The sequence below is a fragment of the Penicillium atrosanguineum genome (genome assembly GCF_028827265.1).
Source record: "Penicillium atrosanguineum strain IBT 20685 chromosome Unknown utg000005l_segment0_segment0, whole genome shotgun sequence".
NCBI classification, from domain to species: Eukaryota; Fungi; Ascomycota; class Eurotiomycetes; order Eurotiales; family Aspergillaceae; genus Penicillium; species Penicillium atrosanguineum.
Window position 1 is genome coordinate 1,658,697 of NW_026623137.1, and position 24,344 is coordinate 1,683,040.

At 51.1% G+C, this 24,344-nt stretch overlaps 10 protein-coding genes across 10 annotated transcripts; 3 read left to right on the plus strand and 7 right to left on the minus strand.

Moving 5' to 3' along the window:
- Window positions 1-15: 15 nt before the first annotated feature.
- On the minus strand, window positions 16-1,239 carry N7443_006877 (mRNA guanylyltransferase; the record flags this gene model as incomplete). The annotated part of the gene is made up of 1 exon (XM_056886933.1): window positions 16-1,239. The coding sequence occupies one exon, from the start codon at window positions 1,237-1,239 to the stop codon at window positions 16-18; it is 1,224 nt and encodes a 407-aa protein (XP_056740582.1).
- A 739-nt stretch (window positions 1,240-1,978) lies between these two features.
- On the minus strand, window positions 1,979-3,376 carry N7443_006878 (deubiquitination module subunit SGF73; the record flags this gene model as incomplete). The annotated part of the gene is made up of 4 exons (XM_056886934.1): window positions 1,979-2,376; window positions 2,432-3,061; window positions 3,121-3,234; window positions 3,349-3,376. 4 exons carry the CDS (start codon window positions 3,374-3,376, stop codon window positions 1,979-1,981), a joined length of 1,170 nt encoding a protein of 389 aa, XP_056740583.1.
- Window positions 3,377-3,728: 352 nt separating this feature from the next.
- N7443_006879 (putative beta-ketoacyl synthase (Cem1)) lies at window positions 3,729-5,669 on the minus strand (the record flags this gene model as incomplete). Its single annotated transcript, XM_056886935.1, has 8 exons — window positions 3,729-3,893; window positions 3,945-4,313; window positions 4,368-4,634; window positions 4,681-4,767; window positions 4,820-4,891; window positions 4,940-5,047; window positions 5,122-5,288; window positions 5,618-5,669. The coding sequence occupies 8 exons, from the start codon at window positions 5,667-5,669 to the stop codon at window positions 3,729-3,731; spliced, it is 1,287 nt and encodes a 428-aa protein (XP_056740584.1).
- A 257-nt stretch (window positions 5,670-5,926) lies between these two features.
- On the plus strand, window positions 5,927-7,267 carry N7443_006880 (agmatinase; the record flags this gene model as incomplete). The annotated part of the gene is made up of 2 exons (XM_056886936.1): window positions 5,927-6,058; window positions 6,140-7,267. 2 exons carry the CDS (start codon window positions 5,927-5,929, stop codon window positions 7,265-7,267), a joined length of 1,260 nt encoding a protein of 419 aa, XP_056740585.1.
- A 1,155-nt stretch (window positions 7,268-8,422) lies between these two features.
- cdc42 (Rho family GTPase CDC42) lies at window positions 8,423-9,253 on the minus strand (the record flags this gene model as incomplete). The annotated part of the gene is made up of 4 exons (XM_056886937.1): window positions 8,423-8,485; window positions 8,583-8,961; window positions 9,061-9,180; window positions 9,234-9,253. The coding sequence occupies 4 exons, from the start codon at window positions 9,251-9,253 to the stop codon at window positions 8,423-8,425; spliced, it is 582 nt and encodes a 193-aa protein (XP_056740586.1).
- Window positions 9,254-11,315: 2,062 nt separating this feature from the next.
- On the minus strand, window positions 11,316-13,392 carry mirC (siderochrome-iron transporter MirC; the record flags this gene model as incomplete). Its single annotated transcript, XM_056886938.1, has 5 exons — window positions 11,316-11,411; window positions 11,468-12,129; window positions 12,177-12,917; window positions 12,983-13,113; window positions 13,175-13,392. The coding sequence occupies 5 exons, from the start codon at window positions 13,390-13,392 to the stop codon at window positions 11,316-11,318; spliced, it is 1,848 nt and encodes a 615-aa protein (XP_056740587.1).
- A 1,493-nt stretch (window positions 13,393-14,885) lies between these two features.
- Window positions 14,886-15,476, minus strand: N7443_006883 (uncharacterized protein; the record flags this gene model as incomplete). Its single annotated transcript, XM_056886939.1, has 1 exon — window positions 14,886-15,476. One exon carries the CDS (start codon window positions 15,474-15,476, stop codon window positions 14,886-14,888), a length of 591 nt encoding a protein of 196 aa, XP_056740588.1.
- A 748-nt stretch (window positions 15,477-16,224) lies between these two features.
- Window positions 16,225-17,787, plus strand: N7443_006884 (glycosyltransferase family 69 protein; the record flags this gene model as incomplete). The annotated part of the gene is made up of 1 exon (XM_056886940.1): window positions 16,225-17,787. The coding sequence occupies one exon, from the start codon at window positions 16,225-16,227 to the stop codon at window positions 17,785-17,787; it is 1,563 nt and encodes a 520-aa protein (XP_056740589.1).
- Window positions 17,788-18,192: 405 nt separating this feature from the next.
- N7443_006885 (uncharacterized protein) lies at window positions 18,193-19,712 on the plus strand (the record flags this gene model as incomplete). Its single annotated transcript, XM_056886941.1, has 4 exons — window positions 18,193-18,546; window positions 18,760-19,362; window positions 19,419-19,538; window positions 19,608-19,712. The coding sequence occupies 4 exons, from the start codon at window positions 18,193-18,195 to the stop codon at window positions 19,710-19,712; spliced, it is 1,182 nt and encodes a 393-aa protein (XP_056740590.1).
- Window positions 19,713-22,885: 3,173 nt separating this feature from the next.
- On the minus strand, window positions 22,886-23,647 carry N7443_006886 (uncharacterized protein; the record flags this gene model as incomplete). Its single annotated transcript, XM_056886942.1, has 1 exon — window positions 22,886-23,647. The coding sequence occupies one exon, from the start codon at window positions 23,645-23,647 to the stop codon at window positions 22,886-22,888; it is 762 nt and encodes a 253-aa protein (XP_056740591.1).
- Window positions 23,648-24,344: the final 697 nt, after the last annotated feature.

Genomic DNA, 24,344 nt, shown 5'->3' on the forward strand with positions numbered 1-24,344 from the left:
AAGAGCTGTCTTTCATCACTCCTCGAATTTCCGCTTAACTCCATTCCCATTCATTGATGACATTGCACGCGGCTTGCCCTCGCCGGACCCCATGGAAGCGCGCTTCTTCCACGCATTTTTGATAGCAGGGGCAATGCGGATCAGATCGTCTTCTGTGACGCGGTCTTCGATACTCTCGAGAACTTTCTCGACTGTAGAAATGTGATTCGCATCCATTTTGTCGGTGCGAAGACGGTGGTAGCGCCAATGTCCGTGTTCATCTTTGGAGCATTCGACGATGGAATCGTCGAGCGGGACACGCAGAGCTTTGAGATCTTCCCATTCTGTCGGGGTGATGTGCATCTCGCCCCAATGGCGGTACTCGCCTGCGTTGAGCATGACGAATAGATGGCAGATGGGGATGGCGTCGTAGTCTGGGTATGGGGTGGAGATGCCGTCCGTCTCGTCCTCGGTGTCGGGCTCCAGGATGGGGAATTCAAGGCGCATGCGGAAGTCGACGGTATTTTCGGACGGAGGCTTCCATTTCAGGATGTGTTCGTCTGTGCCGATGCGGTAGGGTGTGCTGCGGCAGGTGAAAATCAGACCATCATTTCCATGAATCTGTTTTACTTTGGGGATAATCTCGCGGAACATCATCTCGATGCCGTAGCTGAACTGCGTAGACTTGTCTTCGACTGCGAAGGGCCGATGGGCCTTTTCTTCGGGGAATTTGCGGTACATGGCCCTGTAGGGCTCGAGCACTTTCACTTTAAAATAGGCAAGTCGCTTGTCAAGTGTGCGGTGCATCAAACTCTGTCCGTCTAGCACGAGACAGTCGAAGACTAGGAACTTGAGCTGATGCGTGCCGTCTGGGTAGGTATCGTTGACCAGCTCGCCGTCCACCAGCGTGTCGACGTGAAATGATTGGAACGTGTCGTCATCTGGTAGAGGGAAATGCAAGCCCGGGACAAAGCGATATTCATTCTTCCGATCGATCAGGTAGTGGATTTCAGGGTGCTCGACATCATCCCCGCGCGCAAAGTACATCAGACACCGAATGCCGTCCGTCTTTTCACAGACATAGTAATCCTCCTTTTGAAGTTCCGTTAGGTGTTTCGACGAGAAGCTGACGGGTTGCGCGCCGGGAAAATTGAGATTGGTGCGGCCGAGGAGCTGGGCTACTTCACGACGGAACTGGTCGGCGAGGTCGTAATCGGCTTTGATGCCTATCACGTCGAGATCGGGGACGGCGTGACTCATTGTGAGATATTGGAGAGGGTGGGCGAATCGAGTTGTAGGAAGCTCGCAAACACTTTCTGGCAATCCGAAGACTGCCTCGAGGGGCGCTGGAGAATCAGGGTGGGAGCAAGGCTTTGGGAGGTCGCTGTAAATTGGAGGCGAAGGCGAAGGGCGCGCGCCCACGCAATGGTCTATGAGTTCTATTCTGCTTCAAAGATGGATTCACTGTGAGAGAAGCTCGACTGAGCAGTCAAATCAGGCTTGCGACATGGTTGAAGGTCTCAAACAACGTGCGGCGGAGCTGGGATAACGGCGGAGCTGGGATAGATTGCCTGCTGCCTGGATGCCTGGATGCCTTGATGCCTTGATGCCTGACAGCCTTGGTGCCCTATGCGGCTGTCATGTGATATCACGGTTGATCGAGGTCGAGTGTACAGGCCTTACGCTGAGAACCCAGGAATATGAGTATATGGAAGAACACCGAGATACAGATTTACCCATAAAGATGAATCAAGAACAAACATCCATTGCAAAATAGTTACTGAGTGAAACATATCACCAGCCGGGGTATCATATCATCACCAAAAGAAAACAGAACCAGCCTGTTCCAGCCCATCCAAGTCATCAAAAAGAACCAGACGAGCGAAAAAGGATGTATCGGATCCTACGCCCTAAACGCCAGCATCTGCACCATGAAGGCCGAGAAAGCGAAGCACCCAAAATCCCAAAAGTCATAAAATCATCACAAGCGGCAAGCACCTTACGAAGCCATCGCCACGGGAGTTTTGCGCGTGCCCTGTACTGGGGTTCTCCTGGACCCGTCGGCATCCACTGATTCTGCACCGGGAAGCATTGGGGATGAGGATGCGTCCACGTTGGGGTCGAAGGGCTGGAAAATACTTCCTCCAAATAAAGGTTGACTGTCGTCTGTGGAGAAGAGCCCGCCGCCTCCGCGTCCGCCAATAGCGTGGAGCATCTGTTCCTTGATTCGCACATAGCGGTACTTGGATTTGGAGTTGATTAGGGTGTGTTCGGCCAGAGGCTTTGGCTTGGAGCGTGCAATAGCAGCCATAACCGAGTCGCGCTCTTCATCAGAGTCGACTGGTCCATTGGTTTCAATGTCCTCTTGCAAAGGCGCATTGGCATCGATGGCAGCCTCTGTAGAAAATGTTAGCTGTCTGACCATCACAAAAATTCTCGGCAAATATCTTACTTTGCTGACGAGCCTGGTTCTTCTTCTGATACTGCTGGAGCAGCATATCATATGGTAGCGAACGGCCAGGCACCGCGCGCTTGGCACCCATGGAATGGCTCTTGCAAGTCAAAGAGCGAGCACATTGAGCACCATTGGGCAATGTAACACCGCACTGCTTCTCAACATCAACGGGACCCTTAGCCTTCGTATTCTTAGCCTTAGGCTCATCCTTCTTCTTCTTTTTCTTAGGCTCCTTGTCGTCTTCGTCAGCCTTGCGCTTCTTTCCCTTCTTGTGGTCCTCGGTTGCCTTGACAGCGCTCTTCTTGGCGCTCTTCTGGCCGGTCATCACGTCATCACCAATATCCACTTTATCACGAAAGTCGTCGTCGTCACCAGCTTTCGCTCGGTTGGCCGCGTCGCGTGCCTCCTTCTTTTTGCGCGCTTTCTCTTGCTTCGCCTTCAAACAGCCACGAATATGCTCCGACGCGCTGGATTTCAGCACTGGTCGCTTGCAATGCTTGCAGATAATGGTCTCCAGCAGATCCTCCTGGTGCGGTTTACCGGTAGGAAACGAGGCCGCAATCTTGTCATCCAGCCTGGGTAGAGGTGAAGAATTAGGCGAAGTATCGAGGGGACCGTCCTTAGCATCTGCACAAAGAGAAAGTAAGCTCTGAGCAAATATGACAGCGCCATGGAAAGGTGCATACCATCCGCCTTCTTCTTCGCCAAGACCTTGGACGTCTTCTTAACCTTCATCTTCCCCGGCTTCGTATCCTTATCAGTAAATTTATAGCCTGATGCATCAACAAGGCTACCCGATCCTGTCACGCGATCAAATAGTTAGCTCTTATTCCATTGCAGACCCCTCGTCCATCGGTATTTCATCCCAGCGCGGTTTCCAAAGTCGCGCTCGAGGGGATCGGGTTGACGCTTACCTCGACCGGAGTTGCCGTTCGTCGCCATGGTGAGGGCAAAATGGAGGGGCCCTGAGACTGAGATTTGCTCGCTGGCACTATTTTAGGGAATTTGGTTGCGCCAGGGTGGATCAAATCGGGTGGTGTACACATTGGACTCCGGGATTGACGTCGGCTGGGGCTCCGCATTTGGTGAGTCACGTGCCTCTCTCGCTATGGGCAGGCGACACAAGAAACGTCAACTTCAAGAATAAAAGGAAAGGTTGAGGTTCATTCCAGATAGACAGACAGTTTAAGACTGAAAGTAGACATGATAGAATGGCAAAAACCCACTGTCTAAAGCATCGATGTCGAATATGGTACACGCTCAAAACATGGCAATATGGTACATGATTATCTCTCTACTTTTTAAGCTTCGCAAAGCAAAGCGAGCTGTTTGTCCCTCCAAATCCAAAGCTGTTTGTCAAAACAACATCGATCTTCCGCTGCTGCGCATGATGAGGCGCATAATTACAATCGAACCCATCCGCCAGGCGATTCAGATTAATAGTAGGCGGCATAACACCCTATAAAACTGTCAGTATATCATATCTCTTTATTCTTGTTGAGATACTCACATCTTGGATAGCAAGAACACTGAACACCGCCTCAACAGCGCCCGCGCCGCCGAGAAGATGACCAATAGCGCCCTTGGTGCTGCTCACATTGACATCTGCTGCCTTCTGCTTACCATTCGGTCCTAGGAGAAGGGACTTGATAGCGGCATTTTCAGCGGAATCGCCAACAATTGTTGAAGTTGCATGCGCGTTGATATAGTCGACGGCTGATGGGGGCAGCTGGGCTTGTTTCAATGCCTTTTTCATTGCCATGTAGGCGCCCTCGCCGTTTTCTTTAGGGGCTGTCATGTGGTGTGCGTCGCTGGAACAGGCGTATCCTTTGAGTTCGGCGTAGATATTTGCGCCTCTAGCACGAGCGTGTTCCAGTTCCTGGACCCATGCGTCAGTATTTTTGCCACAACTGATTTGATAGCATGGACTTACCTCGAGTATCATCACGGCTGCACCTTCGCCGACGACGAAACCGCGGCGGTCAGCGTCGAATGGGCGAGATGCCTTTTCTGGGTTATCGTTGAAGTCCGTGGCCAAACTGCGGGCCCGAGCAAAGCCACCGATGGCTAAGGGGTGGATACAAGATTCAGCGCCGCCGGCGACCATCACATCTGCATCGCCACAAGCAATGAAGCGGGCAGCATCACCGATGGAGTGGGCGCCGGTCGTGCAAGCAGTTGTTGCTGCGTGATTCGGTCCCTATGCGAGTGAGCTAAGGTAACCCTTCATAATAGATAGAACATACCATGAATCCATACTTCATAGAGATGTGTCCAGCGCCCAGGTTGATGAGTAACTTGGGTACAAACAGCGGGTTCACTTTTTTGTAGCCCTATTCAGATAGTTAGTAGGTGTAATCCCATGACCATGGATACCACACATACGCCTTTCTCATAAGCGACGACAGTGTTATAGATCTCATCAAAGTTGCCGATCCCCGAGCCAAGACATACGCCCTATGCAAGTTAGTAACCATCCAACAGCAACAACGTCAAGTACCATACTGTAGCTTCCTTCTGTTCAAAAGGCTCAGGCTTCCATCCAGCATCATTAAGAGCCTCTTCAGTAGCAGCCATAGCATACTGCGCAAACAAAGCCATCTTGCGCTCCTCCTATTCTTTGCATCAGCACACATCCAACCATTATCACGATCCCCATCACTCCCCAAATCGGAAAAAGAACTTACGTCTCGACTCAACCACTCCGCAGCCGTCCACCCACCCTCATGCCTACTGCCCTTCGGCACAACAGCCGCAATCTGACAAGGCTGCTCCTTGAACCTCGCATCACGATGATTCACATTAACAATACCGCAATGACCCTCCAACAAACGGCCCCAAGTCCGCCGAACACCTGCGCATCACACCAGAAGTGGTTAGCTTCTATCATTTGCAATACAACGGCCTTCTCATGGCCCTTCTGTTTTGAGTCAAGCTCGATGTCGCCGCCCCGTCATTGGCTGTCAAGACCTTCCCCATCCGGAGGTGCAGTGTGGAGACACCGCGGCAAGTTTTTTTCTTTTCTTCTGCGAGCTCCGAAGCTCTAAGTCCGGGGTTATGTTGGACTTAGGTGAAAAATGCACATCGCGCGTGATAGTTGCATTGGCGTTGAGGGTGCGTAATGGTGGCAATGGGCATAGAAAAGGAAATAACGATGAATAACAGGGGGGGTTAGCGACTCACCAACACCTAGCGGCGTGACTGCGCCTAAACCCGTCACGACAACTCGACGCATGGCATTTCAAGTGTCGATACACGAAGAGGAGGAAGAAAAGGGTCCAAGAAGGGAAGGTCTGCACGACTTTGGACCACGGAATGGCTCGGGCGGAGGTTGGCGGGGCCGATCTGCTCGTCTTTCCCTTTACATGCACTGATTAGATAGCGCTGATTAGGAAGTTCGCCGGAGAACATTGAAGAATACTACTATATATTCCACTCCCTGTTTAATCCCTCCTTTACTTTACTCGAGTCTCCTCTACACATATTCCAGTCATGCCTGCCTGGAAGTCTCTCGTGAGTCTGCTGGCGCTGGCCAGCAGGGCTACTTCCTGCGCCCATCACGGTGACGCCGAAGTCGTCCCCGAACACGAGCGCGAAGAGCTATTGAAGAAGTGGGATCAGGAGGTAAGTTCCTCCATCGAATGGAATTGAATCCCAATCAATTCCTCCAACACTTGCCAATAAAGATATTAACCCATACTACAGTGGTCCTTCACCGGCATCGCCAGCTTCGCCCACCTCAAGCCCGTGAAATGTCTCATCGAGCCCTCAGAGAACTATGACATCGCCGTAATCGGCGCCCCATTCGACACAGCTGTCTCCTACAGACCGGGAGCCCGCTTCGGCCCCCGCGCCATCCGCGCTGCCTCCGCCCGCCAAATGGCTGGCACATCGTACAATACGCGCGCCGGCATAAACCCCTACCAATCCTGGGCGAAGATCACCGACTGCGGTGATATCCCGATTACACCGTTCGACAACGGTCTCGCGGAGCGACAGATGTACGAGGCGTTCTTGGAGCTCGGATCCCGCAAGACGGTGAACAAGGCGCCTAAGGGTGGCGATTCCATCGGGACCGGACATCCCAAGCTCGTTACGCTTGGTGGTGATCATAGTGTTGCGTTGCCGGCGCTTAGGGCTTTGTACCAGATTTATCAGAAGCCGATTACGGTGTTGCATTTCGATGCGCATCTTGATACGTGGAATCCCGTGCGGTATTCTGCGTATTGGCAGAGTGAGCAGACGCAGTTTAACCATGGAAGTTTCTTCCACAAGGCGAGTCGCGAAGGATTGATTTGTAACTCTACCTCTGCGCATGCTGGACTTCGCACCCGGTTGACTGGTGTTGATGCTGGGGATTATACGAACCCGGGACCTGAGCAGGGCTTTATTCGGATTCATGCGGATGATATTGATGAGCTCGGTCCCATGGGCGTTGTTGATACGATTATTGCACGCACTGGGCTTGATCCCGAGCAGCCTGTTTATCTTTCTGTTGATATCGATGTTTTGGACCCGTCGACAGCGCCGGGAACTGGTACACCTGAGCCCGGTGGTTGGACTACACGCGAGTTCATTCGAATTCTGCGCGGCTTGGAGAAGTTGAATCTGGTTGGTGCGGATATTGTGGAGGTGTCGCCGGCCTATGATAATAAGGGTGAGACTACTGCTCTTGCGGCGGCGCAGGTTGCGTTTGAGATTATTACTAGCATGGTCAAGTCTGGTGTTGATGAGGATCTGGGTGGATGGTATGGTCGCCTGAATGAGGCCCCTGGTACCGTTGTTGAGGGTGTTGTTGGTGGTGCTGAGAAGGTTTTCAAGGATGAGCTCTAAGTTTCCGAAAAGGTTGAGGCTCGGGGATATGGATTGTAGTATATACGAGACACACGATTGTAGAAGAGAATGAACGAAATGCCATATGACATGGAATTTGCTTATGATTCAAGTAGCGGGTCCCAACATGAAACACATGAACACCAAGCTACTGCTGCGTTCGGATATAAGATTAACTGATCCAAGGCTCCCGTCACTCATTGATCTGGTATTATGCCCAGTTCAGTCCACTCCGCACATCGGAAACCCGTCTACGAGGAACCAAGATCGTCATAGAACATGTGAATTGGTTGGAGACCTCTGTCTGCGCAGCATTCTAAGATCCAGAATGGGTTTGCTCTCGGATAAAGCTGCACGAGCAGAGAGAGACCGGCAAAGAAGAACAGTAATGCTTAGAAAGAATAAATCCGTCAAGATCGCAATAATACGCATGCAGAGAATAAAGCCGGGTCTGAGGGAATGGTTACAGCAAACTCGAGAGATCCGAAGGTGCGAGGCCGAGGACGAGAAGAGAAGGGAGAGAAAGGGACGGAAATCATCGGCCAGCCAAAAACACGACGCCCTGACGTCCAACGCCGAGAGACGAGAGAAAGGTTGAAAGCACGGAACGGGAATTACGAAGAGCGGATTCGGGGTGTCGGGGGTGTCGAGGATTCGGAGACACGAGAAAGGGAGGAGATAGGTCGAAACTCGCGGTCGCTGTGAAGGAGAGGATTCGGGATCGGGGGTATGGCGAAGCAAATGGTCGAGAATTGGCAGGTCGGAGATGAGCGCAGCCAGGCGAAGCCAAAAAGAAAGAGAAAGGGGGCGAGGGGCAGGAGGTTCAAACGAGTCCGAGAAGTCGAAGCTGGGAGATCGCGCAGACCGAGGGAGATTGTTCGAGCACGAGGCAGATCGAGTCGTCAGGGACGCGGTAGTCGAAACGATTCAGATAGCAACGCTAGCTCATAACAAGAAAAAGAACCCCTTCTTTTATCCGCATGCAAATAACTCAGTAATTCGATCCGACCAAACAGTTTGCCCCCCAAAAAAAAAAAGCACAAAGCAAAACAGGTTCATTCCGTCGTATCTGTCAAGCATATCGTGTCAACCGGCGAATCCCGTAATTCACCGCGCAAGCAAAAACTCACCTGTTAAAATATTCAGAAAGAAGGTTTACAGCAAGCGGCAGCGACTGCTCTTCTTCTTGGGCGCAGGCTCGAGAGCGGCGACGATGGCCTGTGCAGAGACCAGTTAGCGGTGTGGAACGGGAGACGGAGTCGCAACCCCTCAAGCGCTCCGGAAAATCGCGCAAAAGAAACGGGACATTTCATACCTCGTCAAAGACATCCTTCAGCTTGTACTGCGTCAGAGCAGAACACTCAACGTACTTGACGGCACCGAGCTCCTTGGCCATGCGATCACCGTCTTCCTTGCGGATGGGCTGCATCTTCTGGCGGGACAACTTCTCACGAACGTTGGGGTCGTCGCGCAGATCGGTCTGGGTGCCAACGATCAAGCAGGGGACGCCGGGGCAGTGGTGATGGACTTCGGGGAACCATTTCTCGCGGACGTTCTCGAACGATGCGGGTGAGGTCACAGAGAAGCAGACCAGGAAGACGTCGGTCTGCGGGTACGACAACGGGCGCAGGCGATCGTAATCCTCCTGACCGGCGGTATCGAAGAGGCCAAGGGTATAGGGTTCATCACCAATCCTAGAGGAGTCGAGTTAGAGGTGTTCTTCTTTCGGTGGATTTGGGGGGGGGAGGCTCTCAGACTCGAGATTTGGCGGGCGAGAGTAGGAATGAACTTACATCACAGTCACAGCGTAGTTGTCAAAGACGGTGGGCACATATTCCGAAGGGAACTTGTTGGTTGTGTAGGAGATGAGCAGGCAAGTCTTTCCTACAGCACCGTCCCCCACCACGACACACCTAGAAGATGGTTAGACCCAAAGAGGGGGGCTCGGCAAGGAGGGGGCGCGTACTTGATAGTAGCGACAACCATTCTGAGCGATAGCAGAAATGAGGATGAATGGAGATGGGAGGGAGTTGAGAAGGGGGGGGAAGAAAGTAAGTGTGGGAGAACAAAAAGGGAGGAAGAGCTGTGGTCTGGATTGAATGGGGCAACCCGCAGAGTATGGAGTCTAGACGGCCGCTTGCTAGTCTCGTCCCGTACGCGGCCTATTTTTTCTTCTCTCTTCTTTCTCTCTTAGATCTTAGACTGTTGTCATTTCTCGTGACTGGTTTCCTTCTAAGTTGGTTTTTTCCATTCAGATTTATCCAGGGCACATTCTTTTCATGTCCAGCATCAAAGAAGACCTCTTATGTGACGGCGTCGGCTAAGCGCTGTGGTCCACAAATTAGACCATGACAGTTGGATATCCATACTTGAGAATTCAAATGTCACACCGTGAATTCTTCAAGATAATTATCTAAACATACCCGATCAAAAATAAGTTGAAATAAAATAGAGCCTAAACCACCCCGATCGCCTCAAAAGTATTCAGGTACCCTTAATTTACCCAACTATAGCTCACCGCGAACAACCGGAGTATTTCCTCAAATTCAGGCCTAACCATCGCAAGTAACTAAAAAAGGCCCCATAGTGACATCCCAGCCTCATCTCACTTCTAACGGCTTTCCCCCTTTCCTACACCCCTATATCCACCGGCCCCCCCTATGCCGAGCTCTAAAAAAGCCACACCCTGAACCCTTCACCCTTTCATCTTGCAGGTCAAGCCCGACCTCATCTCGATTGCCCCTGGTTTCATCTTCATCCCCTAGAACCGAGGCGTGACCATCACAGCTCGGACTAGGCTACACCCCGAGGTTACTCTAGTTTTCTAGTCATAGCTACAGCCTAGAACCTCCAAGGTCCACGTCTAGATTGGGCCCCAGGTCTTGGCACGGGCCGAGCCTGAGATCCGCCACAACTGAGGTTTGCTGGCGCTTGGTGTGCATACGATATGCAGGTACATGCATGGCTACCTGTCTGATGCCTTGAGAGAGCTTATCCAAGGCACCTGGGCACGGGTGGGGTGTCTGGAGGTGGTCGAGGATTCAAGGGTAAGGGGTTTGTTGGCACGGTCATGTCGTGTAGGTTTGTGTTTGGGTAGAGATGCAGCGGATAGGACCGGGTTTGATTTGCATGGTTGCTAGCTATTGTGGAGTGGTGTTCGTGCGATGAGATGGTACTTTGGACAACGGTCGATCTTGCTCAGGTGGGACCGGGCATGGATATATCAGAGGTCCACGGGTGAAAACTTGCACATGTGAGAGAATGAGCTCAAATGTCACTCTATCGATGTACGATTTGCCATGTAAGTAGGCATTTTGATGAAAAAAGTAAAATACCTCGAATCGAGATATAGCTCCGAAGACAGGGATTGGTTTCGTGCGGGACTACCGGCGGACACCGGCTTTATCAATGATATGCGTGGATTAACGTCAGCGTTAGGATATCACCGCCACACAAGCTTGCCTTGGAGAGTAGAGTAGGTAGGTCAATAACAAGCCGCCTTTTTGAATACAACTGATACTCCACGGTCAGGGCCCGACCATCGCAGGTCTTAATCGAGAGCCGATTCATTACCGCACTGCAATTCGCCGGATCAAAACACCCATGTATCATTATTAGACTTTATCGTGGAGAACTCCCCAACTGTCCATGAAAAATCAGTTGACCCTAGGGCAATGAAAATACTAAGTCTCGTCTATAATAAACCGAATATCATTACCCGTCTAAAAAGCTACAATCTTAAATTGCACAATTGACCAGAGGATGGGACCTACACCGCTGGGATTATAATTAACGCCAAATGCAAAGATTGAAAGAGCGCCCGTCAGATATGATAAGATCGAACAAATTCAGTATTTCAAAATTCGAAATCAAGATCGAAAGCAAGAGTCAGGAAACAGGAATATATGGGGAATCTAAATCCCCAGAACGCCGGCTTGCTGGGTTATGATGTGAAATGCAGCGCATGTATATAAAAGTCAAATCGGATCGGATCGTACAGTCGTTATGTTCGTGTTCATATGGCACAGCAGGACTGGGAAGGAAATTCCTAGGTGCGTTTGTGATGGGTGTTAGAGTTGTGCTCTGATTCCAGAGGGGGGGGGGTTGGCTCTTCAGACGAGTCGTCGTGGCTTTCTGGGCTCATCTGTTTTTCCAACGTTAGGTCTTAAATTTGGCGAGGGAGAGAGGGGAAATGCGAACCTTGTCGAGTTTATAGTCCACCATTGCGAGACTGAGCGGGATGAGAGGTAAAGTCGCAAGGATGGCTAAGATGAGTAGCCTGTCCATAGTCTCCTGGTAGGCGCGATTGATAGCAATACGAGTCGCGGAGCCAATTTCATACGACAGGGCCTTGGTGAGCTTGCCGAAAATTTCACCAGCTTCAGACTTCGTTTCGTCAGGCAGATACTGCATCAGTTTCTTTGGGATCTGGTGGGTCCAAACAGCGCCGGAGATGGCTGCACCGACGGCTCCGCCCATTTCCATGGATGTCAGGAACATAGCGGTGGCAGCCGCGACTTCTTGGTGGGATGCTGATGCCTGGACGCCTAGCTGGACAGGGACATTCAGGAGGCCGCCACCGCAGCCGACCATGATCTGGGTGCCAAGGACTTGTAGGTGAGAGGCGCCTTCGCCGCGGCAGAGGAGCATCAGGGCGAGACCAGTCATGTAGATGACGCAGCCGATTGTCACGAAGATTCGGTAGCGGCGGGTATATTTGATCAGGAGGGAGACGCTGAATGCGGCGATGGTGGAGGTGAAGGCGAAGGTTTGGGTGACGCGGCCGGCAGTGGCTACATCGTAGCCTTGGACGACTTGAAGGTAAGAGTATAGATAGGGTTGAACGGAGAAGTAGAAGGCCACTGGGGTTGGTTAGTACTGGTAAATAAAGGTCGGATTTTATACATACTGAAATACCAGAATGCCAAAGCACAGCCTGCGAGAGCAGTTCGTTGTTTGAGGAGGTGCAGTGACAGCAGGGGTTTCGGTGCCAATTTCTTTGAGGATTCGTAGAACGGCAAGGCGCAAAAGCAGAGAACGCCAACAACGATCATTGCAATGATACTGTTGTTCTTCCACCCATTCTTGGCGTTGGCCGCTAGGGTCAACGGCACCAGAACCAAGGTGACAGCAGCAGAGAGCAATGTTAAACCTCCGACATCAAGATCGAACCAGGTCCGCTTGGCAATGCCAAGGAAGCCAGTCTTTCTCCGACGATGCCTAGACTCCTTGATCAAATTCAGTCTTCGGGCCTTGCGCTGGTTGAACAGCAATGTCAGAGCCAATGGCAGGAAAGCCGCAGGCAAGATAATCGCCCACATGCCATAACCCCATCGCCATGATGATGTTTTGAGCACAGCACCTGCAATAGTGGGTCCGATCCAGACTGTGACCAAGAACGGGAACTCGGGCAGCAATGCCAAGAACGCACGGTTTAAAAGGTCACTACTGTCGGCGATGAACACTTGCTGGAGAATCTGCAAACCCGTAGAACCGGCTGAATAGAAAATCTGGGCTGATGCGTAGGTTTGCACGTTGGTAGATGCGGCCATCTGAATATAGCCGAGAACGTAGATCAAAATGCTCAGACAAAAGGCTTCGAAACGGCCAAAGACGTCGGCAACCTTGGCCATGGGTGGTTTGATAACAGCTGCTGTGTATTAGCGGGGCACATTTTATTGGATCTAACGGTGTAGCCCGACAGACGGCTCTTACCATTGACTACATTCTGGACCACGAGGACGGTCGATATCAACGAGTGCTTACTGAAAGCACTAGTGGCATATGCCGACAAGGACATGACCGTTTGTCCCTCCAGGGACGTGCAGAATGCCATGAGAAATATACTTCGCGCCAAGTTAGCGGGGTGTGATTATTAAGGACAGGGACGCTGCAAGCCACACGAACCTGACGTAGGCAACAAGTAAAGATTTCGAAGTCCAAGTCATATTGATCGCCTCGATTTTCCGCACACCTTCTTGTGTCTCATCGGGGGTCGAGAGATCGCTCTCCTCGCCTTGGGTGTCATACCCGTCGGCCAATAATTGATCCCTTTCAGCGTCCATGTTATTGTCCTGTTCAATCGTACCGTAGGATGGGCCAGTGCGAGGGTCGATAAGAGGCATATCCGCGACAGCAGGGATCAAGAAGCAGGATCGATAGAGTGTCCATACGAGGGTCGGGCGAAGCACAGATTGGTAGAGAAAGCACACAAGATTCGACGATCCAGATAGAAAGGGAAAATCACTGACAAATGGATCATCAACAGAGAAAAAGTTCATGCAACATCAGCGTGACCAGAGGCGGACGCACATAAAAGGGGATGAAATCCTGCTTGACTAAACACCGCTTGGGCACCACTCCGAGAGGGGAGAGGGTCCCTATGGCGCGCTGAGCCAGTCAGGTTGACGGCGCGACAATCAAAAAAGGAAAGAAAAAGCAATTAAATACGATAGCAAATCAGCGGGATGATCCGGCGGGAATAAGAAAAAAAAAAAAAAAGGAAGACCGAAATGATGGGGTGGAGCGAGGCGTGGGATGAAGGCGAGGCAAGCGCGGTAATCGAGAATCGTGAAAAATGGCTATGCTTTAAGTAGGATGGGATCGCGGACCAGCGAAGGGTAGATCCGCCGAGGGGCCACCTCGGACCACTATGATCAGTCGTGGGTAATATGGAGGGGAGTCTCTAGCTCCCAGGCTCGATCGTCGGTCGCACTTATGCACGGCGACGGGGTTATCGCAGGCAAAGACGAGTTGCAAGACACGATTCGAGCGTAGCGGGGCCCAGCATTCCGGCTGGCTGCACCAAGACTAGTTCAGCTTGGGTCGAGGGAGTGCAGGTGCGAGAATCAGGTTCCTCAGCTGAGGGGGAGGTCGAAGTCGGAGTCAAGAGTCGCAATCGGAAATAGACAAAGTGGAGCAGATGTCAGGCACGGACGCGGATTCGACTAAGGCAACTCCCGGCTATCGGAGGCCTCGCGTAGGATGGTCTGACACGTTGCCCGAGTTCCGGTACATTCATCAGATATGATTGATCGATAAGATGGCAAAAGGGGCGTTGTTTGGTCGGTTGGCACCGCTACACACTCATCCCTGGTCCTTTGCTGGTGGGGCATCCATTGACAGTGGCGTTATGACGGGGGGATGAACCTTCAGCCCGAGTAGGATTTCTAAGTACCTTACATACAGCCCAAGCAAGTGCTTCGATCTGATCAGATCTCAAGGTAGTTGTCAGAAAGTGGAATAAATCGTTGATGTATTCCATCTTGGGGTAGCTCGAAAATCGAAAAAAATCTATGGGATAATCATCCCTGACGTAGTACCCGTGTGCGGTGCAATTCCGAGTCGGGCACGTGGGACCTGAGCTCAGCAATCGCAAGACATGACCTTCTTTAACTTCTAGACGGTGGCACATTCAAGGCTGCAGTCGATCCATGTACGACTAGGGTCAGTTGATCTCCACAGTGCGGGTGATCACCTTGCCTTGGCCTAGGATCATCTGGACGTCCTGCATGTCTATCACAGGCCCGGGTGCATGGGTTTGAGTCAATATATTCAACATACACAGTGTCCATTTCAAAGTCCTCGCATTCTACCCTAGATACATAGCCCTCTACTTTTACTTCAAATCTATCACCAAGTGTCCAAAGTTAACATCCAGCTCACCCCCCTCCGTACCCGGTCTCGCCGCATAAACACCAACCCAACACTCCTTCACATTCTCCTCCTGGAAGATCCAAGTGACCTCCCGAATAGGCGATTTCTGCACGCCCTCAACCAGATAAATCCAGAGACTATCATCTGCCTCTCGGGCCATCTCTAGCGTTGCCGCTCCACCCCCAGACGGAACAGGAAGCAAACTCCAATCCGACCAGTTGTCCTTGGCGACAGCGCTGAGGTGGGGCTTGCCGTGAGTAAGCTCAATACCCGCCTTCACCCACTTCTGGCTGCCATCCTTGTTGTGCAGGACAAGTATTAGCCCGCCCTGGTCGTACTTGTGTTTCCACTGGGCGCCGAAGGCCACACGCGCCCGCTTGAAGGACTGCAGCGGGACACTCTGGTAGAGGATTGGAGCTGTGAAGCTTTGCGTGTTTGGGGGCTTGGACCAGATGTCTGTGGATGGATGGGCTTGAAGCGTGAATTCGACCGGTAGAGTAGTCCCATCGCCGGGAACTCCTTCTTTCGAATTAACGATGTTGAATTGCGACATGATGAGGGGGTGCGGGGGCTGACGGGTGGTTCTTTGTATGGGCTGAGGGTGAGGGTCAGGCTTTGGCGCGAGTTTGTTGAAATCCGGATAATTAATAGAGTGTGTACTCACAAATGTTGAGGGATTGTCAGAAGATAAATCGCCGAGGAGAAAGAGAATTCTAGGTCCAGCGCAGAAGGTGTAGTACAGGATGCGGCTACGTCACCAAACCCCGGAAACTTTGGGATGACACTTCGAGCTTCCCCGCTGAGGGATCTAGCCGTGGTGCATCTGTGAAATGACTTATTATACCTATTCTGATAGTGAGTTTATCCCGATCCACCTGATGTAGAGCAGGTGGATATAGACACTGGCAACATGCTGCTCGAATCTGTTTGTCTCAGACGATTTGACACAGTATCGGCGCAGTTATTGATAAGTTGGTTCATTTAAGAAAAGTATGAAGTGGTGTTGGTTCTAATTAGCTATTCAGAAGCGATTCATGTTAGTTCGCCAATCCATCTATCGCTCCAAAGAAGCCGAACAGGCTCATAATCCACTGTAGATCGAGTACGGTCACGTGATTACTGCTGACATAAGATCTACGGTGTCAGATCAAAGCAGGCCCCCAAGTTAGGGGTCATCATAGGACATGAATTGGTAGCCCCGATGATGGCTATATCTTCCCAGTCCATCCAAACTATAGAACAGGTCAAGACCACATCGGGAATGGGCTGAAGGAGTCCTGTTCCAACCCGACCCCTCCGCTATGTCCTCCCGTCTGCTACACCCGGACGAGTACGAGCTTCGTTCGCGGTCCTCATCAGTCGATTCCGACGGCACCTTCGACCTCGACGAAGCCGATTTTGAATCCCAGATCCCTTCCACCTCAAGATTGCGCTCGCGCAGATCCTGGCTGCCCAGGATCTTCCAGAACATCTCCGGATACCGTCGTTTAAAGACGAACTCGAGACCACTGCTTACGAGCTCGTCAGGCTCAAATTGTCTCCGTCGCTTCATCTTCCGTCGTCGATGTTGCTATCTTCATGTCGTGTTTGGCATTGTTTTCGCCCTTGTCCTCTTGACATCTATCTTTCGACCATCCTATACCCGTCCTCCGGCGCATTACACAACACTGCGTCGCTCCGCGTTGGACACGAGCTCTGCCGGGCGAGGAAACCCTCGCAATGAGAAGGTCTTCATAGCAGCGAGTCTGTATGACCGTGGTGGTGAGCTCGCCGGAGGTCAATGGGGCACACAACTATTACAGCTGATTGATCTACTGGGAGATCAAAATGTCTTCGTCAGCATCTATGAGAATGACAGTGGAGAGAAGGGCCAAGCCGCCTTACGAGAATTGGAGCAGCAGATTGGATCTCCCAAGGCTATTGTGTTTGAGGAGCACCTAGACTTCAAGACTGTGCCGTCGGTAATGATACCAGGTGGAGAAAAACGGGTCAAGCGCATCGAATATCTCGCTCAGGTCCGGAACAAGGCATTGAAACCACTTGAAGACAACCCGGACACGAGGTACGATAAGTTACTTTACTTGAATGACATACTATTCGACCCGATCGACGCAGTGCAGCTACTCTTCTCGACGAACGCCAATGCAGACGGCGTTCCTCAATACCGGGCTGCATGTGCTGTCGACTTCGACAACCCTTTCAAATTCTATGACACCTACGCCACCCGCGATCTTCAGGGATACAGCATGGGGCTTCCCTTCTTCCCTTGGTTCTCAGCAGCCGGTGACGGGGCAAGTCGCCGTGATGTTCTCGCTGGGAGTGATGCCGTTCGAGTACGCAGCTGTTGGGGCGGTATGGTTGCATTTGATGCCAAGTACCTACAGACTCCACCCCCAACCAGCACTACCCCAGTCCGCTTCCGCTCCGGAAAAGACCTCTTCTGGGAAGCCTCTGAATGCTGCCTCATCCATGCTGATATTCAAGATCCACAAACCAACGTCGACGACATCACCGACACCGGTATCTACATGAACCCTTACGTTCGTGTTGCATACGATCGTCGTACATTATCTTGGTTGGGAATCACTCGTCGCTTTGAGAAACTTTACTCCTTCCTCCATAACTTGGGCAACCACCTTGTTGGTCTGCCCTGGTATAACCCTCGCCGTACCGAAGTCCCTGGACAAAGTGTACAGGAAACAGTCTGGATACCCGACGCCGTCCAAGATGGAGGTGGATCCTTCCAGACCGTCGATCGAGTAGCCGGAAATGACGGCTATTGTGGACGTCGGGGTCTTCAGGTTATTGTTGAGGATCGACAGCCTGGACAAAAGGGCTTTGAGAATATCCCCGTTCCATCGTGATTAAATCTGAATGACATTGATGAGGATCTAATGCTGTATATTGGAGAGCTACTTAATATGACTGCCTTGTATGATACATCCATTGTCCCTGGTGCATTGAGCCCTTTGTATGCCAGGCTATGCGCCTAAAGGCTTCAAGTGTGAATTTAGGTAGTCAATCGTTTTCATTTTCTCTTTTTGGGTTGCTATGATTTCCATTCGATGTGTTGACGTTTGCCCTGTTTGGGACACGCACCGTAGCCCTCTGCGCGGACTTGTCGACACCTACTTCGCTCGCCTTCACCTACCATATTCCTCAATTTCTTCGCTTCACATCCCCATTAACTTCAAAAGTTCAGACGAATACACGCGTGCGTACTTTATTTCCACAGCCTCAATTCGTTCAGCCGTCATCCGTCATTCAATATGACTTTCCCTTTCTTCCTCCCTGACACTTCCTTCCCTCTGACTTTTCCTGAAGCACGTCTGATCTTCAGCTTCATTTCCTCCATCCTATTCTGCCTTCCTGACCTGCATCTCCTTCGGGTCATGTCCAAGCGTCTTGGTGAACCTAACAAAGGCTGGGCCACAATCACCCCCGAGCGCTTTGAAGAATTGCTCGAGGCACAACGGGCAACTTACGCCGTCCTCACTGACTATCTGGCTGAGAGAGGACGGCCTCTCGAAGACAGTATCCATGCCCCTCCTGGCATCGCTCCTATCCGCCGTGCTCCTCGTCCTGCTAGACAGCGCATTGTGGCTGACTGCCAGGACATTTTTGTACGTTGAATATTGTCCATGCTGCCTTTGATTCATCCCACACATCCCAGACTTTCACTTCAATTGCTTTCGTGAATCTTTTTTCCCTCTGATCTCTCTTACACCCTCTTTACCTACAACCTCTCCACCCCAGTCATCTCGTCCATGCGTTACCATGTCACACTCTCCACAACTGCAGCGGCAAACGCAGGTACTGACACTCGAGACACCCAGAGTTTCAACTCTCTGAGCGATGGTGACAACAAGCGGAGCGCCTCGCCCTCTGTCAGCCCTGGTGCTGGTGTCAATCCCCTTGCGCCTGCCTTTACCCCTACTTCTCCTGCCGAGACCTTCCCCGAGGCCGATAATCTCGAGGCCAAAATTCGCCGAGGCGTTCGTTCCCCCGACGAGTTCATGATGCTCGTTAGATCACTCAAGAAGGTCAACATCACCGTGCCGCCTCGCCGAATTGTCTTTGGAAATCTGCCCAAGGGAACCAACATCTCGGATGTTATTTGTTTGGTCTTTGATGGCGCCATCATGCGCGCCTGGAGTGTTGTTGATGATCAAGTGATTGTCGAATTCTGTGACGATCTTGCTTGCCGCCGCTACTACGATGCAAATTTTCCCGGCATCAAGGTCTGCGGCGACCACGTTATTACCGTTGAGAAGCCGGACGACACCGAGGTTCTCACGGATGTGCAGCGCCTTCACATTAAGAATGGAGTTTCTCGCTTGGTTGGCATCAATGGCATTACTAACCACTTGTTCGCTCCTCTCTGTGAAGTTCTCAAATGCTACGAACTGGATCACACCCATTTGGTTGAATGCGACAAAGTAAGCCTCTTTTCATTCTGAAAGTGAAAAGGAACCCACTCACCATACATCTCCAGCCCGGCATGATCTACGTCTATTTCCGCAACCTCGCTCACGCCTCAGACTTCCGTACCAGACTGGAAGAGGACTCCTCGCGCTGGGGTGACTGCGTCGTCGACTACCTTCCGGACCCGCAAGTTTTGCTCTTGCCCCAATCCAATGCTCAATTGAGAGGTTGCTGACAATTTCCAATAAACAGTTGCAAGGTCGCTACTCGATTCCATTTCAATGGAGCCTCCCCGCGATTCTACGGTGCCGCGATCGCACCTCCCGGCCAGCCTTCGACCCGCGCTTCTTCCTTCAGCGCCTAAACATGCGATAGATGCTCCGGAATTAAATCGCTGAAACGTGAGAAATAACTTAAAATGACTCGCTGAGGTCCTCCGGGCTCTTGAAACCGTTTATGAAACCGTCTTCCCCCTGCCCGTTTTACTTGTGTTCTCGTCAGCTCTTTGCTAGTATTTCTCAATCTGTGATCAACAAGGTCTTTAATGATGGAAACTCCGAGATCTTGCGGTTGTCTTAGTCGACACGCCAATGAATTGAGTCTAATTTTCCCTTCCATCCCATGTAGTAATAACAGTAGGTACGCTCGTGACTTAGTTGTCGAAGGATGTGGTGTAGCGTCTAGCAAATCAGTCCTTGGATACTTGGCATTCTGTCGTATTATCATGAGGAAAACCTTAGTATGTCAAAGTTCATGCTGGACTTGCATAGAGAATATCGGACTCGAGTGTGCGGACTCGCGAGGTCAACATCCGTGTAAAACTAGTATTCCTTTCGGCATAATCATAAAATTGGCGCGCTTGGCAATTTCCAAGGGCTCCAAGGCTTTGTATGTGGGTGATCTCAGCACAAAAGTGATGGGTTCTGACAAAGATTGACGCATGGCCTCATTTACCAGGCCCTAACATCAATGTCACAACGCCGTCATTTGCGCTGTATCCATTTCATTTGCACTTGGCTCGCACCCGGTTTCCACGCATTCAATGTTGACCTTTACGGGTCAGAATGATGGTCTTGCCGGTCCAGCGGTAATACTACGCCTGCGCATTTCACATAGGCCGCAGATAACCAAGTCGCAGATACCCTAGTTCCTTTGCCCAGACGGATGGCATGAATAATATGATCTCTTCAACCCATACCCTTTATTAAGTGCTATCAATGTTGTAGCGAACCCCTTACGTTGTGAGTACTCGCGCTTTGTTCGCACTTCAATGCAGTTGAGCGCTCTCCACCTTCCCGCCAGGCATCTCACTTATCACACCCTTGACATCCTAGAGAACGTTCTGCCCAAACTCCTATAACAAAGTCAGCATACCGAAACCCCCCCCCTTCTCCCCACAGTAAGCCCATACCGTCCCCCGATAAGCAGTTCATCGCGACGCGATCGATCGGTCTTTGCACCCGATTCCCCGGCGGACGGAAAAGCGGCGGCGTCACTCCGCAAATAAGAAGCCGCGTACATACTTCGGCCGATAAAAAAGGCGCCCCTCTTGCCCGATAGGTGCTTAGCGTGCCCTAATTAGCTGATGGCTATGCATGGTGTTCTTGACAGGGATCATGCATCTAGCCCCTTGGTCCCCGAGGTTCGGCGTTGTGTTTGAATAGGGTGTAGGCGACTGTCTTTTCTTTGTTAGAGTGTGGGTTTATTGCAGTACTGGGTTAGATAATCGATAGCGGTTGCCTTAGTGTACAGATACCGAGGCCCAATTCCGGTCAAGCCCGGCGCGGAGTTTCTTTTGGTAAGTGGTGACTAAATGGTACAAATTGCAAAATTGCAAAATTACAATGTAGACTGACCGCCAGTGTTCCCCGAAAAGCCACGCCATCATTCAACGCCAATGCAGAACGCACACTGCAAGCAAATATAAATACTAAATGCAACGCCGACAGGCTCCAACTCATGCCCACGACGAGACCACAGAATAGTCGTAATAAAACCCACCCTCATTAGCTCAAGTGGGAACCCTACTACTCCGGAGCCGCTCTCCCCGACCTAACTCTGACCCCCCAAAGACCAAAGTACCAACACCCGTTGGCGTCGTTCTTAGCCCCCAATCCAAGGAAGAAGAAGAAGAATCATTCAACCGGTAAATTAGAGACCAACAAACCCATTTACGCTAGCCACGACTAACCTGCTTTCTACGATTGAGGCTGAGACTACAGTCACAATCACAATCCCCCTTTCCAATTTCCATTTTCCAATGCCAATGCAGAAACATGTACTTCGGCTGCGAGACCGATGTTACTAGTCCCTCCGTGCTTCGCTTGTGCGCGGACGTGGACACTATGGAGTGACAAACCCAAAGTACTAAGTACGGCTCGGTGCGCTCTTAGCTAGTACACGTCGAGTCATGTCGTGCGCGAGGCTGCGTCAGATGTAACGGCGGCATTAACAATGTGATTTTCTCTATCTCTCTCTCCCCCTTTAAGCCCTCGCAAGGGTCGATGCTTAAAAGGGGTTTATTTCACGAGGTCTCGAGCTCGGGTTCGGACGTTCGGACCCGCGAAGCTCGGCTTACAGAGCTTACGCTATAGATGTATTAGAAATTCAAATTCAAATTCAAAGTTAAAGTCAATTCCAGATCCAGATTCAGATTGAGATCCAGATCCTTCAGAAACTCAGTAAGCTCTAGCTAACTAGCCCCTCCCCCCCCCCCCCCCCCCCACCGCATTCCCTCAAATAGAAATCCAAGACCCGCGCGGTTTGGGGGCCACCTTTCGAAAATCCGACAAGCATTTGTTTAATTAACTGAAATTTTGGATTATGCCAATTGGGGAAATTCCGATTCGTAGTCACTAACGCCTCGCCTAATGGATTCATCTCGCCTAATTGACGCGGAAGAGGGAAGCTATTCCGTAGTCACCGCCCGAAGTGGGCGGGTGGATTTGGTGTGGAGGTTCATGTGGATCTGGTTTTTTGGGCTAGGGAGATCGGCTCCATGAGGAATTTCTGAAGGTGGATATTGAAGTGATCGGGTTTTGGAATATTTGCTTAGGTATGTGAACTTTCCAAGTCACGGAGGAATGTCGAGCTTAGTGTATGTCTATGTACTTGGTGGGTGTTTGTTTACCTTTTCGGTCGTGCCCCAGGGGTAAGTGATGAAACCAAGCTAAGCAAGGCTTCAATGTTGGGTTCGTGGCTATTCACGGGTAATCAGGATGTCATTAATTCTCAACCTTGTGCTTCGGTGCGGATACTGGAGCTACGGTAATCGAAGCTACGCTTGTTCAACAGCTTCACTCTAGATCAGTAACATTGCTGTCATATCTTGTAGTAGTTATATCATAGAGCCTGGAACACAGCATCGGCATTCCAAAAGCTTAGCCCAAAAAAAGCAGATAGCCTCCCAACCCAAAACGCAACAGAAACTCCGTTGAGGTATCTTGAAAAAACGCAAAAAGCCTCTCCGAAACAGAATCCATGTCCTATCATGTCCTATAGGAACATGCAAGAAACCAAAGAGAGAGAAAGAACAAATCACGCCTGCTGCCTCGCCTGATGCTCTCTCTGCATCTGCAGCGCCGTCTCGCGATCCTCCCTCATCCACGGATACCAAACATTAGCCCACTCAATCACGCCAAATCTCGGCGCCGCCGAATCAGCACCCAGACTTGCGCCCTCGCGCAGGAACTCTCCGTCTCTCATTCTCCTCTGCTCGCGCAGCGTAGGACACTTCTTTTCTTTGATAAATCGGTAGAACTTGCACTGAATACCTTGGAACCCACGTCTCTGACGGCTAGGGAACTGGCGATTGAAGCTCTCGCGAACCTCCTTCCACTCCTGGCACAGGTCGACGCGGTGGTACCAGATAAAGTACATTTCTTCTTCCTCATACTTTGGGCGCGGGGGACGCCGACGGTCGGCGTTTGTCGAGGATGATGAGGAGACGGAGTCATAGCGCTCGCGCGGCTGGTATGGGTCTGGGCTTGAGTGGGCGGACCCGCTTGGCCGGTAGGATAGGAACATGTGGTGATGGTGGTGCATGCTTGCGGCTGAGTTGCTGGAAGCATGGGTGGTTGCTGTTGAGGTTGCGCCGGGGCTTGTGTCGTGGTAGCCTTGGTAGCGCCAGTAACCTGGTGATGGGGGATAGCCCTGTTGATACGGTGTTGTTTCGCATGGTGAGACGGGCTGGTAGTCTCGTTCCACGGAGTCGGTGGGTGGATTTAGGAGAGAGTCAATCTTCATGCGGCTTTGCCGTGATGAGGGGAGTTTTGTATATGTTTCCGTGTGGGTGTCCATGTTGATGGTTGAGTATTGCTGAAGTTGCCTCTCTCTCTCTCTCTTTTTTTTTTTTTTTTTTTCTCTTTATGGTCGCTTGATTGCTTTATAGATATTGGATCGGGATGTTGTAGAACCCGAGGACCGGATCCGTGTACTTCCAGTACGGGGTAAAGATGATCAAACAAATTCCAGACGCTGACAATATGGAATTGTCTGAAACTCAAACTCTCAGAAGCTGGAGAGTAATGTGTGTGAGGTTGAGTGGGTGGGGAGCAAATATACGCGACCACCCCAAAGTTATAGGAAGGGGATTATAGATCGAAGTAGAATAAATCTAAAATGACGGAAGATCTCCTGGAGCAGCCGGGCTTAAATGAGAAAATAGGGAAACCCATTGCGCAAATAGTCGCAGGCGCAGGCTAACAGTGCTGTTGGGTGCAGTGTACCGAATGTATGGGTCGGGCTGGTTGTCTGCTCCTTTGGCCCCCCTGTATAGTTGTACCGCGGATACACACAAGGCTTCTTGGGGCTAACAGGGGAGTGGGTTCAGAGAGGGGGCCATCCATCAATGGGGGCAACCCCCCAATGACTCGACTCTAAAAAATTAAATAAATAAATAAATAAAAAAAAGAATTAAACAAAATTAAAAGAAAAAATACAATTAAAAAATACCCGTCCTGAATAACCGGTGAACGGTACGGGATCTGTGATTTGG